This window comes from Helicoverpa zea, chromosome 24 (genome assembly GCF_022581195.2).
Source record: "Helicoverpa zea isolate HzStark_Cry1AcR chromosome 24, ilHelZeax1.1, whole genome shotgun sequence".
NCBI classification, from domain to species: Eukaryota; Metazoa; Arthropoda; class Insecta; order Lepidoptera; family Noctuidae; genus Helicoverpa; species Helicoverpa zea.
Window position 1 is genome coordinate 552,035 of NC_061475.1, and position 13,050 is coordinate 565,084.

Sequence of the window (13,050 nt, forward strand, 5' to 3'; positions counted from 1 at the left end):
TAAGAAAACGTCATGCTCGGACGACGTCACTGTCACACGAATGAAAGTTGTATATTTACAAGCCGACGCACACATAGGGCCGCGCGCAAATCTGAGTTGAACTATCTATAACTACGAGTGGAAAACATAATATACATGAGATTGCTTGCCTTGTATGGAAGTTTAACCTTGTAAAATTACAAATAGACAAGCATTTGCTGCAGAAGTCGAAGTGTCCCAAAACTCAAAAATTTTCGCGCCCGCTTCGCTCGCGGCTTCTTTTCTTAGCACAATTTTTTTTTAAGATTCAAAAACTTTTGCGCTCGCTTCGCTTGCGGCTTCTTCACTTTGCGGATTTTTTTTATTATATTTAGTGACCCAAAACTCAAAAATTTTCGCGCTCGCTCAAAAATCGGACTCGTCCGGGGAAAAAATGCGATTTACGGCAAATGTCCGGGTTTTTTTAAATGTTTGTCCGGGTTTTTCGAAATTCGAAATGGCAGCCCTACTTACAATGGATCGATTTCAATGGCCGAGGTATCATCAGATTCTTTAAATGGACATATGTCTTGGTTACCTAATGAAATTAACAATCATGACATGGAATTGTAGTAAGTCCGCACTCCGCCCTTATAAATATTAAGAATAGGGTTTACCAATTCTTTGCGCGATATTCTGTTCGATTTGTATTTACGTCACATAGGTATGTAATGTACTATAATTTTATATTAATTTAAACAGTCAGGATGGCCGAGCGGTCTAAGGCGCTGCGTTCAGGTCGCAGTCCACTTCTGTGGGCGTGGGTTCGAATCCCACTTCTGACAAAGCCTTTTGCTTCATTATGCCTGCATTTTACACATAGAAACGCTCAAAAGAAGAATAAATAATAGATAGTGAACATACTGTTCCTAGCTTTGTTAATAGTAGGGAATGTTAGCGTGATTCTCTCTGGTGGGAACTTGGGAAATTGAGAAACCGGCACTGTATAGGTACAACTAAAGATAGTCAGCTAGAAAGTCGGATACGAACAAGCATGTTCATTAACATGTATATTTCTGTATGTGGTGTATGTTTCCTTGTGTATTTTTTTATTATTTTGTCATTGAAGACTACGGTTGAAGAGGTGAGATAGTAAAACCTCAGTAATACATAATGTAATTTAGTTTTTAAATAGATTTTAGTTTTTATATAGCTATCGTTTTAGGATAAGAGATCCTGTAAAGATAGTTTAAGGTGTTTTTAAATAAATAAATAAAATTCTCTGTCTACGATAACAAATTGTCTATGGTTAACCTAAACGAATCTGGCAACTTCAGCTTGACATGAATGACATTCCAAAAATTCTAACCTCGCTTGCTTGCTCGACTAGTTGTTGAATTGAAAGTTGTAAAACTATTTTTAAAATGTCCACAATAATAGTGAGTGACGAACAAGAACTAGTTAACAAACTAGCTTCTCATATAGAAACGATAGCTAATGATGCTATCGAGAACCGCGGAAAGTTTTTTGTCGGATTTTCTGGTGAGTTTTGAAGGTCATTTTGGTTTTAACTTGTTTTGATTTTTATTTATCAAAACCGTAACTTTTATATAAAAGACGAGTCCTTAAACAAGTACATTGAGGCTTGAACGATCAAAGAACAATAAGATCGCTTAAGTTTTTCGTCAAATTTTACTATAATTATTTAAATGGCGTCTCTAGAAGGACGTGCTAGTTACCTACCGCCCGGCATTTAGAAATCGATTTCATGGAAATGCTTTATTGATTTTCATCATGGTTTTATAACTTAGTAAATTTTTAGCCCTTCCTGTAAGTGGTGGTTTTTATACATTTTTCATTAGCTCAAGTCCATATTCGCGGTTTCATCAGGCGCCGACCTTGGGGGCGTACTCACGCCGACAAGTATTGATTACCTGCGTTCTATCATCAAATTTCGATAAATTAGTCATAGTATTTCGTATAACTTCTATGCCACACTTGTAGGTTATGTTAGATAGATTACATTTTTATCTCATAAAATGAATGAATCATTTGTAGGCTTTTTGTAAGTGTGTCATAAAATAAATTTATTAAGACAACTATCACATCACTTTATTTACAGGAGGTTCTGTATTGAACAACCTCTGCGAGTGTCTGCAGACCGTAGACACAGAATGGTCCAAGTGGGTGGTAGCATTCTGTGATGAGCGTGTGGTGCCAGAGAACAGTGAGGACTCCACCTTCGGCACATACAAGAGGGAGCTCATACCCAAGACCAAACTGGTGGAGAAGCAATTCATTAAGATTAAACAGGGAGTGTCAGGTAATTATGCACAAATCAATATTTGACTGTTTTGAAAAAAAAAAACTGGTACCTACTCAGCCACATCCAGTTAGACTCAAAGCCAACCCCAACATAGTTGGAAAAAGGCTTGGGAGGTGACTTCTTGCCCATTTTGCTTGTCGGAAGTTGGCTAGTGACTTTCAGGATAGTCAAAATGGATGAACAAAACACTGCTGTGCAAGGGTTTGAACTAAAAACTTTAGAAACTCTAGATAGAAGTTAATTGACAAGAACAACATTCAATATTTATGACATACAACAACCCACTGACATGTTGTTGCTAACTTATTCCATAAACTAAAAGAAGAAATATGAATCACAGGAATCCATAAATATACTAATGCAAAATTTATATCCTTTAGCTGAGGAAGCCGCTAAAGATTACACTGAACAGCTGACTAAAGCATTCGGCAGCGAGGACTTTGTGTTTGACCTGCTCTTACTTGGCATGGGCCCGGACGGCCACACCTGCTCGCTGTTCCCCGGCCACCCGCTGCTGAACGAGACCAGTTTGAAAGTGGCTTCCCTCACCGATTCACCCAAGTTCCCACCAGAGAGGATCACGCTAACATTCCCTACTATTAACAAAGCTAGGAACTGTATGTTCGCTATCTGTGGTTCTAGCAAGGCTGAGATGATTCAAGTGAGTAATTTTATTTTAGACTAGCTGTTGCCCGCAACTTCGTCTGCGTGGGCAATATAGAATAGTCAAAATACTACTTATCCCGTAGGTGCATTCTTTCACGTGACAGTATAATTAGGATTAGCACTTAGCAGTCGCATAGATTCATTGATCAAGGTTGTGTTGTGGATGTGACCATTTATCTAAACAAAAGAAGTAAAGTTTGTGACGTTGTGAATATCTCTGGATCTAGTCAGCCAATTTGGAAAATTATTACGTATGGTGCGTAAGTAATTTTCACAGGAAACAGTTATAATCTATGTCTATATGCTTTGATCTCAGTGGCATGCACTTAGAGAGGCCTATGTCCAGCAGTGGACTGCGATAGGCTGATGATGATGATGATATGCTTTGAGTCTGACAAAGCTGTCATTTGTACATTTTCTGCAGCTGCTGCGACTAATCAGAAGCCAGAAAGTCTGTCAGTCTTACCATGGATATCGGCTTGTGTAGTTGACTGGATTGAAGATAGGTAGATAGGTAGTCGCTCCAAGCAAAATATTGGTACTCAAACAGATTCGGTGACTGGAAGCCAACACCAACATAGTTGGGGAATAGCCGGATGGATGATAAAATGAGTCATCATCATCAGCAGGCGCATAGGGTAGGATAGTTTCACTACTGGGGAGAAACACTTGTATGACGGGGATTTTCTGTGCACTTACTCACTATGGTAAGGCTGACCCCACATTAGGCGTGCGCGATCCTCGGGCGTGTGAGTAGCGCGGGCGTCGCGAGCACGCTGCATGAACGTCGCGTTTTGCTGCCCTGCGGCATGTGTGAAGAGTGCAAGCGACGCGGCGCTCGAGTTGCGTTCTTACCCCTTCGCCTGCTATCCCCGCCACCCGCTAAACGCCTTAGCAGTTAAACGTCAAGGAGAGCGGCGCGTGCGCGCCGCGACCTCGCTGTAGGTAAATGCCGCAGGGCAGCAAAACGCGACGTTCATGAAGCGTGCTCGCGACGCCCGCGCTACTCACACGCCCGAGGATCGCGCACGCCTAATGTGGGGGAGGCCTAAGCCGGGACTCCACCGAAATGTTTGCATTAGTTCACGAATAGGCAAAATGTACGTATCTGTGAGAGTCCACTTCATGTGTTCGTACTTGAAACCTGCAGTTTTGCCAAGATTTTCAAAATGTACGCTCTCAATTTGTCATTTCTTGGTGGAGCCAGCAAATCAAAAGAAACAAAAGTGTTGTATACTGGGAGTCACTACCGCACACCAGGAAAATTTCGCTCTTGCGTTTATATACCATATTTTGTGTCACACGTTAACAGGACGACAGTAAGTAAAAAAAGTCCACCGAAAAACTTTCAAAGATCTGATGAACGAACAAATCAGACCTGACTTGGTCAACTGGGGCCAATCAGAGCTCTATGAAGCGATCATATGCTTTGGCTCCTACTGTTATTGTGGTTTCTGAAAATTTATTCACCTCATTCAACGATGAATGTAATTCTGATGGTACTATTAAGAACACTTGCTTAGCGCAGAAGCTGACGTTGGCAGGTCGACTCTTTTGACTTCTCGAATAGGATACCATTGGTTTTTGTGCAATGCACACCTGCAACGCATGCTGGATTAGGATAGGATACAGGTGGATAGGATTTGCAACAGAAAACAATTCTGTCTTTGTGATTGAATGACATCAAACGTAGTTTTATATAAAAGGTGTTTTTTTAGACTTGGCTCGGGTCTTACTGAGACTGTTCGTAATCGTGACCAGTGCATTTGCGATCAGAAGTTGAAAGTAAGCATGTGTCTGGTATGCGACGCGCAATTTGTACGTTTTCAGACGCATAAAGCATTTTACGTGTGTATGGTATTAAATCGAGAAAGCTCCCATTTCTTATCTGCACTTTGTATCTGGGCTTGTTCTTAAAGCTACAGAATCCTACATTACCTACCTACCTCACGCTTAGCAGCACTTGCGAGAGACAGATCCTCCTTTCTTCTAGGATTAAGTTTACATACTTTGCATCAAATAAAATAATGAAGGTCTACTTAATACTATTCACTCAAAGTAATTTGTTTTAAGGCCACCACATTAGTGGAAGAGAAGCTAAACTATGTTTATGAAAACATCCTGATATAAACTCCATCTGTAACTTTAAATGATAATTAATTGTTATACTAAAGTCATCATTTTTGACATAATATTCAAAAAAATAATTTAGATGGCACCGTTTTATATTTGGCTGAGAACTATTATTTTCCTTTCATCAAGGTGATAATTATAATTGGATTTTGATGTGGCACGGCAAACTGACAAACACTATTGAAATGTCTATCGAAAAATTACACTACGTGTTAAAATATGGTGAATTACGGAAAATACACAACTCCATCTGTTGAAATAATAATCCTCTATAAAGAATGTATGGTAATTTATTGTCATTTACCACCTCGCTCCTTTGACAAATTTTATGTATTTTATTTAACACAGATTACCACAGATGGAGCTACTTTAACCTTGGCTAAACACAATTTTAATTTTTTTTTTCTTCCGAAGTTACTTATGAAGGTGTGATTTTCTGTGTAAAGGTTAATAATAGGCCGATCAACTAATATAAGTACAACATTCAAATGTACAGTTTTGACAAACAGATTGCGTGTCGTAATAATTTACATCTTGAATTCACAAAATTAATCATATCTTTTGATAGAGTGAATCGATTTCGATGAAACAAAAACTAAGTAATACCCCAAGTTACGTAGAATTTTTTATATAAGCATTGTCTGCATTGAATTCGTAGGTTTTACGTGAATCCCGAACGAACAAACAGATAAACAGATAAACAGACAAACAGACAAACAGACAAAAATGACAAAAATGATGGAAATGGGTTCTGTTAGTTATCCTTTAACATGCTGGCTATTTTTTTTGCCAATTTCTTCAATGTACAAAAATACTTTTCTACAGATTTATTATATGTATAGATGAGAAGAATATACACTTAGTGAGTTATAAATGCTATATAAATGTACCTATGTAATGGTTTCTCAGGAAAAGAATAATGTACTGATTATGTTATGAAATATTATTGTAGGTAAAAATAATAAAAACGCAATCTGTCCTACAGCAAAACAATAATCTTAAAAATAACACATTTTCCAATATTACAGCGTATCCTGAAGGATAATGACGACGACGTCCCGGCGCGCCGCGTGAAGCCGCACAGTGGCTCTCTCTACTGGATCCTGGACAAACACTCCGCTAAGAACCTCTAATTCCTACTAACTTAGAGCCGACTAATATCGACTAACTACATTTTTATGCTAACACTGTAGCATCGAAAGAAAAATATATTTTTTAAAACATAGTCGTTATACTAACAATGCATTTATTACGTAAACAGACAAAATGCGAGAATTTATTTAGCTGGGTTTGTCAGTTGTCGGGATCCGTCTATGTAAGAACTAGCTTATGATTTGATAAGTGAAATGAAATATAATATTTTGGCAGTATTGCCTCGTTGTTATGTTACATTCCTGTATATTGCGTATAATAAATGTTTGTCTGGGCACTAATGTCTATTTTGATTTACCCGTAGTCTGAAAATGTTTAACATTTGAGTGTATAGTGGGAAATAAAAGTCTTGCATCAAGTTCCAATATGTGTAATCCGTCATACTTTCAAATGCCCGCGAGATCATCACAAGTGCATTCTTCCACATATAAAAGAGCTCGACTATCATACTCGTTACAATTACGATTATCGTCCTATGACATCTCTTTAATCATTTTTAATAATAAGTGTTAATTACAAAAAGTATGTCAACTAAATAAAAAACTTCGGCGCGCATAGCGTACCAAATGCTTACATACATATACATACTTTATTAGATATACATAGCACTAGAGGTAATTTCTTTAAACAATTGAAACCTATGATAGCGGACTTAACGAATGAGATGATGCATCGACGTCGTCACGACGCTCATAAACAAATAAAATACATAATTATATTGCATCGTTCAACTACGACATCTGGCTACCGACGACAGTAGTATTTAAAAAAAATGAAAAAAAAAAATCTTAGGTGACGGCGGCGATGCCTTTACACTATGAATTTATATAATAATGCGGTATTTGTGTCGCGTGGAGTTGGTTTAGTATTGAGCTAGGTTACTTCAGAGGGCACGCTGCACCGCACCGAGCGCCCGACCCTGTAACAAGCACTAACGTTACAAACAAACCCAAGTTCACTGACAACATAGTCGTCACTTTTCCTAAAACAACAATGTTTCCTATGAATTTTCACGTTCAATTTTCGAAGTAAATAGTTGTTTTACGAAAAACTTGTGAATATTAGATTAAAAAAACAAAACATGTGTCTACTCTGAAGCCTCCAAAACTACTGAATCGAATGAAATATTTTTCGGTCGCTACAAACTTGGTCATCAATCAATTAAATCTTAGTATTGAGTGAAATTGACGCGAACGCACACACTTATCGACTGCAGTAATCGCACATAACACGCTTAAAGAAAAGGATCGAAATGTTCTCCTTAGTTGGAACGACATAACAGTCTCTTTCCCATAATTTATGACAGAGTTTGCACCGATCGAAACATTTGTATAGTATAGAATACAAGGTGATTTCCGGGTAACTATGTTGAGGAGGTTAGAGAGGCAGTCGCTCTTTGTGGCACGTTGGTACTCAGCTGAATCCGGTTAGACTGGATACGAACCCACAACATATTTGGGAAAAGGCTCGGGAGATGATGATGATGATGAGATTGCAAGGAGATATTGTCTCACCAGTGTTAGCTAGTTGGGTGCCCAGTAGGACTGCGAGTAGCTAGGCTTGCTGGCCGCCGGCTTGCTGGCTGCCGCCCGACCGCCGCCCGCCCCGCTCTCCTGTAAACACACCATACATTTAGCAACACTGTCTTACATAGCTTGTTAGCTGCGGATTGCAATAACCGATCCATCTGTTGTTTTCCGATAGATAAACTTCATAAAAAAATATGTCAAACTTCAATCTGTAGTAGCAAAACAACAGATAGATAGTTATAATAGAGAAATCAATTTTTAATGTAATTATTAGCTTCATAAATGGTATGTAATTTTTTTTTGTAAGCATTTCAGTTCAATAGATACGTTATAGAAACCTGCAGAACGACGTTCCAACAGCAAGGTTGCTTCGTAAAAATTACATGTTGTAAATTATTGTGGATGCAGATTAATTAAATTATGTAATGTAAAATATATATATATATTTTGTAAGGAAAAAAGCAATACAATAAAAAAGTTAAAAATTCTGCCTTATTACCATTACTGTAAAATAAGTGCAAAATTATTATGTCAGAAGTGGGATTCGAACCCACGCCCACAGAAGTGGACTGCGACCTGAACGCAGCGCCTTAGACCGCTCGGCCATCCTGACTACACATTTCTATCCCAAATTACGCATCAGTATCATAGATTTCATCAAACTATAACTTAGAAGTTATCATAGTTTTTTTTTATTTGGTAGATAAATAGATAGATACCATTTCCAATTCTGGGTTAAATTTCCAGGAAGTCATTTTAAGTGCTCATGATATACTTTTGTGGCAAAAATATAGTTTACTTCAATCACTAACCCTCAACCAAAAACATGCATATTTTTACAAAATTGCTGTTGAAACGTGCCATAAAATAATAAAAAAAAAACAGACTTTTATGCCAAGAGACAATCGAGCGTAAGAAGTGAACATTATTAAAATAAACATTTCAATAATGTCTAAAGTATGCTGCAAGATAAAATATATTATTGACAAGTACATAAGCGAAATCGAAACATAATATAAGTACATGCAATAGTACGTGAAAGGCGGGTAGTAAATACATAAGATTAAATATGTTTATATATAAGGGTATTATTATATAATATAAATACATTGCCATATGTATAGGTTAACCTGTTCAATGAGAATATTCTTTAATTGTCTTTTTGTAACTGACTGGCTGGTAAGAACAAAACTTTAATTGATCTTAATTATAATTGGGATCAAAAAAGCATCAAACAAATAATATAAAAAGTAATTAGAAAATAATTGCCATATTTAGTTACATAAGCAGTAAGCATTTTTTTCTTGTTATATATATTATTGATAATTTCCATTGATTCTGACAAGAATGTCACAGAGAAACAGCAACATTGAAAAGGTTAACACAATAATAAGTGCGTTATACATAATATAGTGCGTTAATAAATATAATGTATGTATATATTAACTTACCCGCCTATTATGACTACTGTTCACCCGTACATCCATCTACAAACGAAAGCAAACTCTAAGAAATATAATAAAAACTGAATCAACTAAATTGTATAAGATCGCATGCATAAACAAAAATGTAGTTTTTATGCTGGCTATCGAAATGGGTACTGGGAAGTTATTGTTAGGTAACCTAGAATCCGTAATACGACTTAGATTTTACTGCTTTAAAAAGAGAGATACTTTCATCCTTCTCAGACAAAAATCTTCTGGACTTTGCCAAAATACTCACTCAATAAAAAATTAAACTACATGTATATATCGTCTATTTTCCCAGAACCCATTTTCAGTGATATTCAGGAACATAAAAGCTGGAGACGGCTTATTTTTTTTTTAATCATGTTGATAAATGCCTGTCTACAGCCCCTACGTGCCAGTGACATATCTATATAATTTCGTGTCAATCATGCTACACTCGTGTGCCAATTTTATGCACTCTATGCATTTTCAAGTAACCAAGTCACTGCAATCATGTTCATGAGTTATTTTTTTTACAGATAGACGCGGTTTTCTTTTCTTAACATACTTTTTCGAAGTGTTTGAGTGTGAAGTGTGTGGGTCTGGGTGGGTAATGAATGTGTCGTTGTCGTCGTAGTCACAGCCTAAAAACTTCGTCTGCTGGACTGCTGCCTCCTCCAATCTGGGGTGATTTGTCCATACTCACCACGTCACCGGGCACGAGTTTTGTTTTGTGTGTGTCATCTGGCCGGCTCAGGTCACATGGGTGGTGGCGTGTGTATATGTGTGTGGGGGGATGTAGAGGTGCGAGGCGTGGTGTGTGTGTGTGTGTGTGTGTGTAGTCATCTGGTGCTGCTGCGGCGCGTGGTGGTGCGGGTGGTGGTGCGAGGCGTGGTGTGTGTGTGTGTGTGGGTGTAGTCACCCGGTGCTGCTGCGGCGCGTGGTGGTGCGGGTGGTGGTGCGGCGGCGCGGGGATGTAGTGGTGCGAGGCGTGGTGTGTGTGTGTGTGTGTGTGTGTGTGTGTGTGTGTGTGTGTGTTGTGTGTGTGTGTGGGTGTGTGTGTGTGTGTAGTCACCTGGTGCTGCTGCGGCGCGTGGTGGTGCGGGTGGTGGTGCGGCGGCGCGGGGATGTAGAGGTGCGAGGCGTGGTGTGTGTGTGTGTGTGTGTGTGTGTAGTCACCTGGTGCTGCTGCGGCAAGTGGTGGTGCGGGTGGTGGTGCGAGGCGGTGTGTGTGTGTGTGTGTAGTCACCTGGTGCTGCTGCGGCAAGTGGTGGTGCGGGTGGTGGTGCGGCGGCGCGGGGATGTAGAGGTGCGAGGCGTGGTGTGTGTGTGTGTGTGTGTAGTCACCTGGTGCTGCTGAGGCGCGTGGTGGTGCGGGTGGTGGTGCGGCGGCGCGGGGATGTAGAGGTGCGAGGCGTGGTGTGTGTGTGTGTGTGTGTAGTCACCTGGTGCTGCTGCGGCTAGTGGTGGTGCGGGTGGTGGTGCGGCGGCGCGGGGATGTAGAGGTGCGAGGCGTGGTGTGTGTGTGTGTGTGTCGTCACCTGGTGCTGCTGCGGCGCGTGGTGGTGCGGGTGGTGGTGCGGCGGCGCGGGGATGTAGAGGTGCGAGGCGTGGTGTGTGTGTGTGTGTGTAGTCACCTGGTGCTGCTGAGGCGCGTGGTGGTGCGGGTGGTGGTGCGGCGGCGCGGGGATGTAGAGGTGCGAGGCGTGGTGTGTGTGTGTGTGTGTGTGTCAGCTGGTGCTGCTGCGGCAAGTGGTGGTGCGGGTGGTGGTGCGAGGCGTGGTGTGTGTGTGTGTGTGTGTGTGTGTGTGTGTAGTCACCTGGTGCTGCTGAGGCGCGTGGTGGTGCGGGTGGTGGTGCGGCGGCGCGGGGATGTAGAGGTGCGAGGCGTGGTGTGTGTGTGTGTGTGTGTGTGTGTAGTCACCTGGTGCTGCTGCGGCGCGTGGTGGTGCGGGTGGTGGTGCGGCGGCGCGGGGATGTAGAGGTGCGAGGCGTGGTGTGTGTGTGTGTGTGTGTAGTCACCTGGTGCTGCTGCGGCGCGTGGTGGTGCGGGTGGTGGTGCGGCGGCGCGGGGATGTAGAGGTGCGAGGCGTGGTGTGTGTGTGTGTGTGTGTGTGTGTAGTCACCTGGTGCTGCTGCGGCAAGTGGTGGTGCGGGTGGTGGTGCGAGGCGTGGTGTGTGTGTGTGTGTAGTCACCTGGTGCTGCTGCGGCAAGTGGTGGTGCGGGTGGTGGTGCGGCGGCGCGGGGATGTAGAGGTGCGAGGCGTGGTGTGTGTGTGTGTGTGTAGTCACCTGGTGCTGCTGCGGCGCGTGGTGGTGCGGGTGGTGGTGCGGCGGCGCGGGGATGTAGAGGTGCGAGGCGTGGTGTGTGTGTGTGTGTGTGTAGTCACCTGGTGCTGCTGCGGCGCGTGGTGGTGCGGGTGGTGGTGCGGCGGCGCGGGGATGTAGAGGTGCGAGGCGTGGTGTGTGTGTGTGTGTGTGTAGTCACCTGGTGCTGCTGCGGCTAGTGGTGGTGCGGGTGGTGGTGCGTGGCGTGGTGTGTGTGTGTGTGTGTGTGTGTGTAGTCACCTGGTGCTGCTGAGGCGCGTGGTGGTGCGGGTGGTGGTGCGGCGGCGCGGGGATGTAGAGGTGCGAGGCGTGGTGTGTGTGTGTGTGTGTGTGTGTGTAGTCACCTGGTGCTGCTGCGGCGCGTGGTGGTGCGGGTGGTGGTGCGGCGGCGCGGGGATGTAGAGGTGCGAGGCGTGGTGTGTGTGTGTGTGTGTGTAGTCACCTGGTGCTGCTGCGGCGCGTGGTGGTGCGGGTGGTGGTGCGGCGGCGCGGGGATGTAGAGGTGCGAGGCGTGGTGTGTGTGTGTGTGTGTGTAGTCACCTGGTGCTGCTGCGGCGCGTGGTGGTGCGGGTGGTGGTGCGGCGGCGCGGGGATGTAGAGGTGCGAGGCGTGGTGTGTGTGTGTGTGTGTGTGTAGTCACCTGGTGCTGCTGCGGCGCGTGGTGGTGCGGGTGGTGGTGCGGCGGCGCGGGGATGTAGAGGTGCGAGGCTCCGCCGAAGGGGGGCGGCGTACCGCTGTGGAACGACGCCTTCTCGTAACTCTGCGACAACCGACTAGCTTAGCGACACGACACACGACATACTAGCACCGCCACCCGCATGCGCTACACACCCTGACAAATGTTACTTGATCACAACGACAGCTACATACATAACCGACGCAATTTCGACCATATATATCAACAATAAGAACCTCGATAAAAAGAGCATTTATTAGTTGACGCGGCCTTTCTGTCAGCATCTGGTCAATTTCACTGACACATTCTGTCATTCTAATCAAGTAACATTTTAGAAGGCGTCAAGAAAATTTCATCTAATATGCATACTACATTCCAAACACTGGTAACAGTTTTCGCAATACTAAGTTTCTCACACAACTACGCGCATGTCGACATGCCTTCCCCCACCCACGCCACCCGCAGATACCAAAAATATATTTCCGCTCTGCGCAGTAACAGTAAGCGCAATGTTCCGTAACGACAAAAAGTTTGGTGAGAACTATGGGACTTATCAGACAGAAAGCGGTTAGGGCCAGGCCACAACAGTGCGTTGCGGCGTCGCATCGCAAAAATCAACGACGCATATCATATTAATCGCATAGCTGTGCAATGTTGTTTTTGCGATGCGACGCCGCAACGCACTGTTGTGGCCTGGCCCTTAAGCGGTCGAGCGTTCTGCGTTCGAGTTCTACTGCTTGACCAACGCGGTCAGAATGCCTCCTGTGTGAGCGCAAAACTGACCGCTTGAACGCTTGACCGCGTGACCGCTCCCTGTCTGGTAGATCCCTAAGA

The 13,050-nt window shown here is 43.1% G+C and overlaps 2 protein-coding genes and 2 non-coding genes across 27 annotated transcripts in view; 2 read left to right on the forward strand and 2 right to left on the reverse strand.

The window, feature by feature from the left end:
• The first annotated feature begins 719 nt into the window (after window positions 1-719).
• On the forward strand, window positions 720-803 carry Trnal-cag. Its single transcript has one exon. It is a non-coding gene; the product is annotated as a tRNA-Leu (tRNA).
• A 492-nt stretch (window positions 804-1,295) lies between these two features.
• LOC124642483 (6-phosphogluconolactonase) lies at window positions 1,296-6,516 on the forward strand. Its single transcript, XM_047180937.1, has 4 exons — window positions 1,296-1,500; window positions 2,081-2,281; window positions 2,665-2,945; window positions 6,112-6,516. Exons 1-4 carry the CDS (start codon window positions 1,383-1,385, stop codon window positions 6,214-6,216), a joined length of 705 nt encoding a protein of 234 aa, XP_047036893.1. The 5' UTR covers window positions 1,296-1,382; the 3' UTR covers window positions 6,217-6,516.
• A 73-nt stretch (window positions 6,517-6,589) lies between these two features.
• The window catches only part of LOC124642481 (protein lingerer), a 45,127-nt gene continuing 38,666 nt past the window's right edge, over window positions 6,590-13,050 (reverse strand). For 11 of the 24 annotated variants that reach the window (XM_047180921.1, XM_047180936.1, XM_047180925.1 and 8 more), the window contains 4 exons: window positions 12,181-12,300; window positions 9,216-9,251; window positions 7,750-7,848; window positions 6,590-7,154 (listed from right to left, as the gene is read on the reverse strand). In XM_047180921.1, the coding sequence (XP_047036877.1) occupies window positions 7,759-7,848; window positions 9,216-9,251; window positions 12,181-12,300 (246 nt within the window). In that variant the 3' untranslated portion in view covers window positions 6,590-7,154; window positions 7,750-7,758. Of the gene's footprint in view, window positions 7,167-7,749; window positions 7,849-9,215; window positions 9,252-12,180; window positions 12,301-13,050 lie in introns of all 24 variants that reach the window. The other 13 variants (XM_047180927.1, XM_047180926.1, XM_047180914.1 and 10 more) reach the window with 10 other exon arrangements.
• On the reverse strand, window positions 8,294-8,377 carry Trnal-cag. The gene has a single exon. It is a non-coding gene; the product is annotated as a tRNA-Leu (tRNA).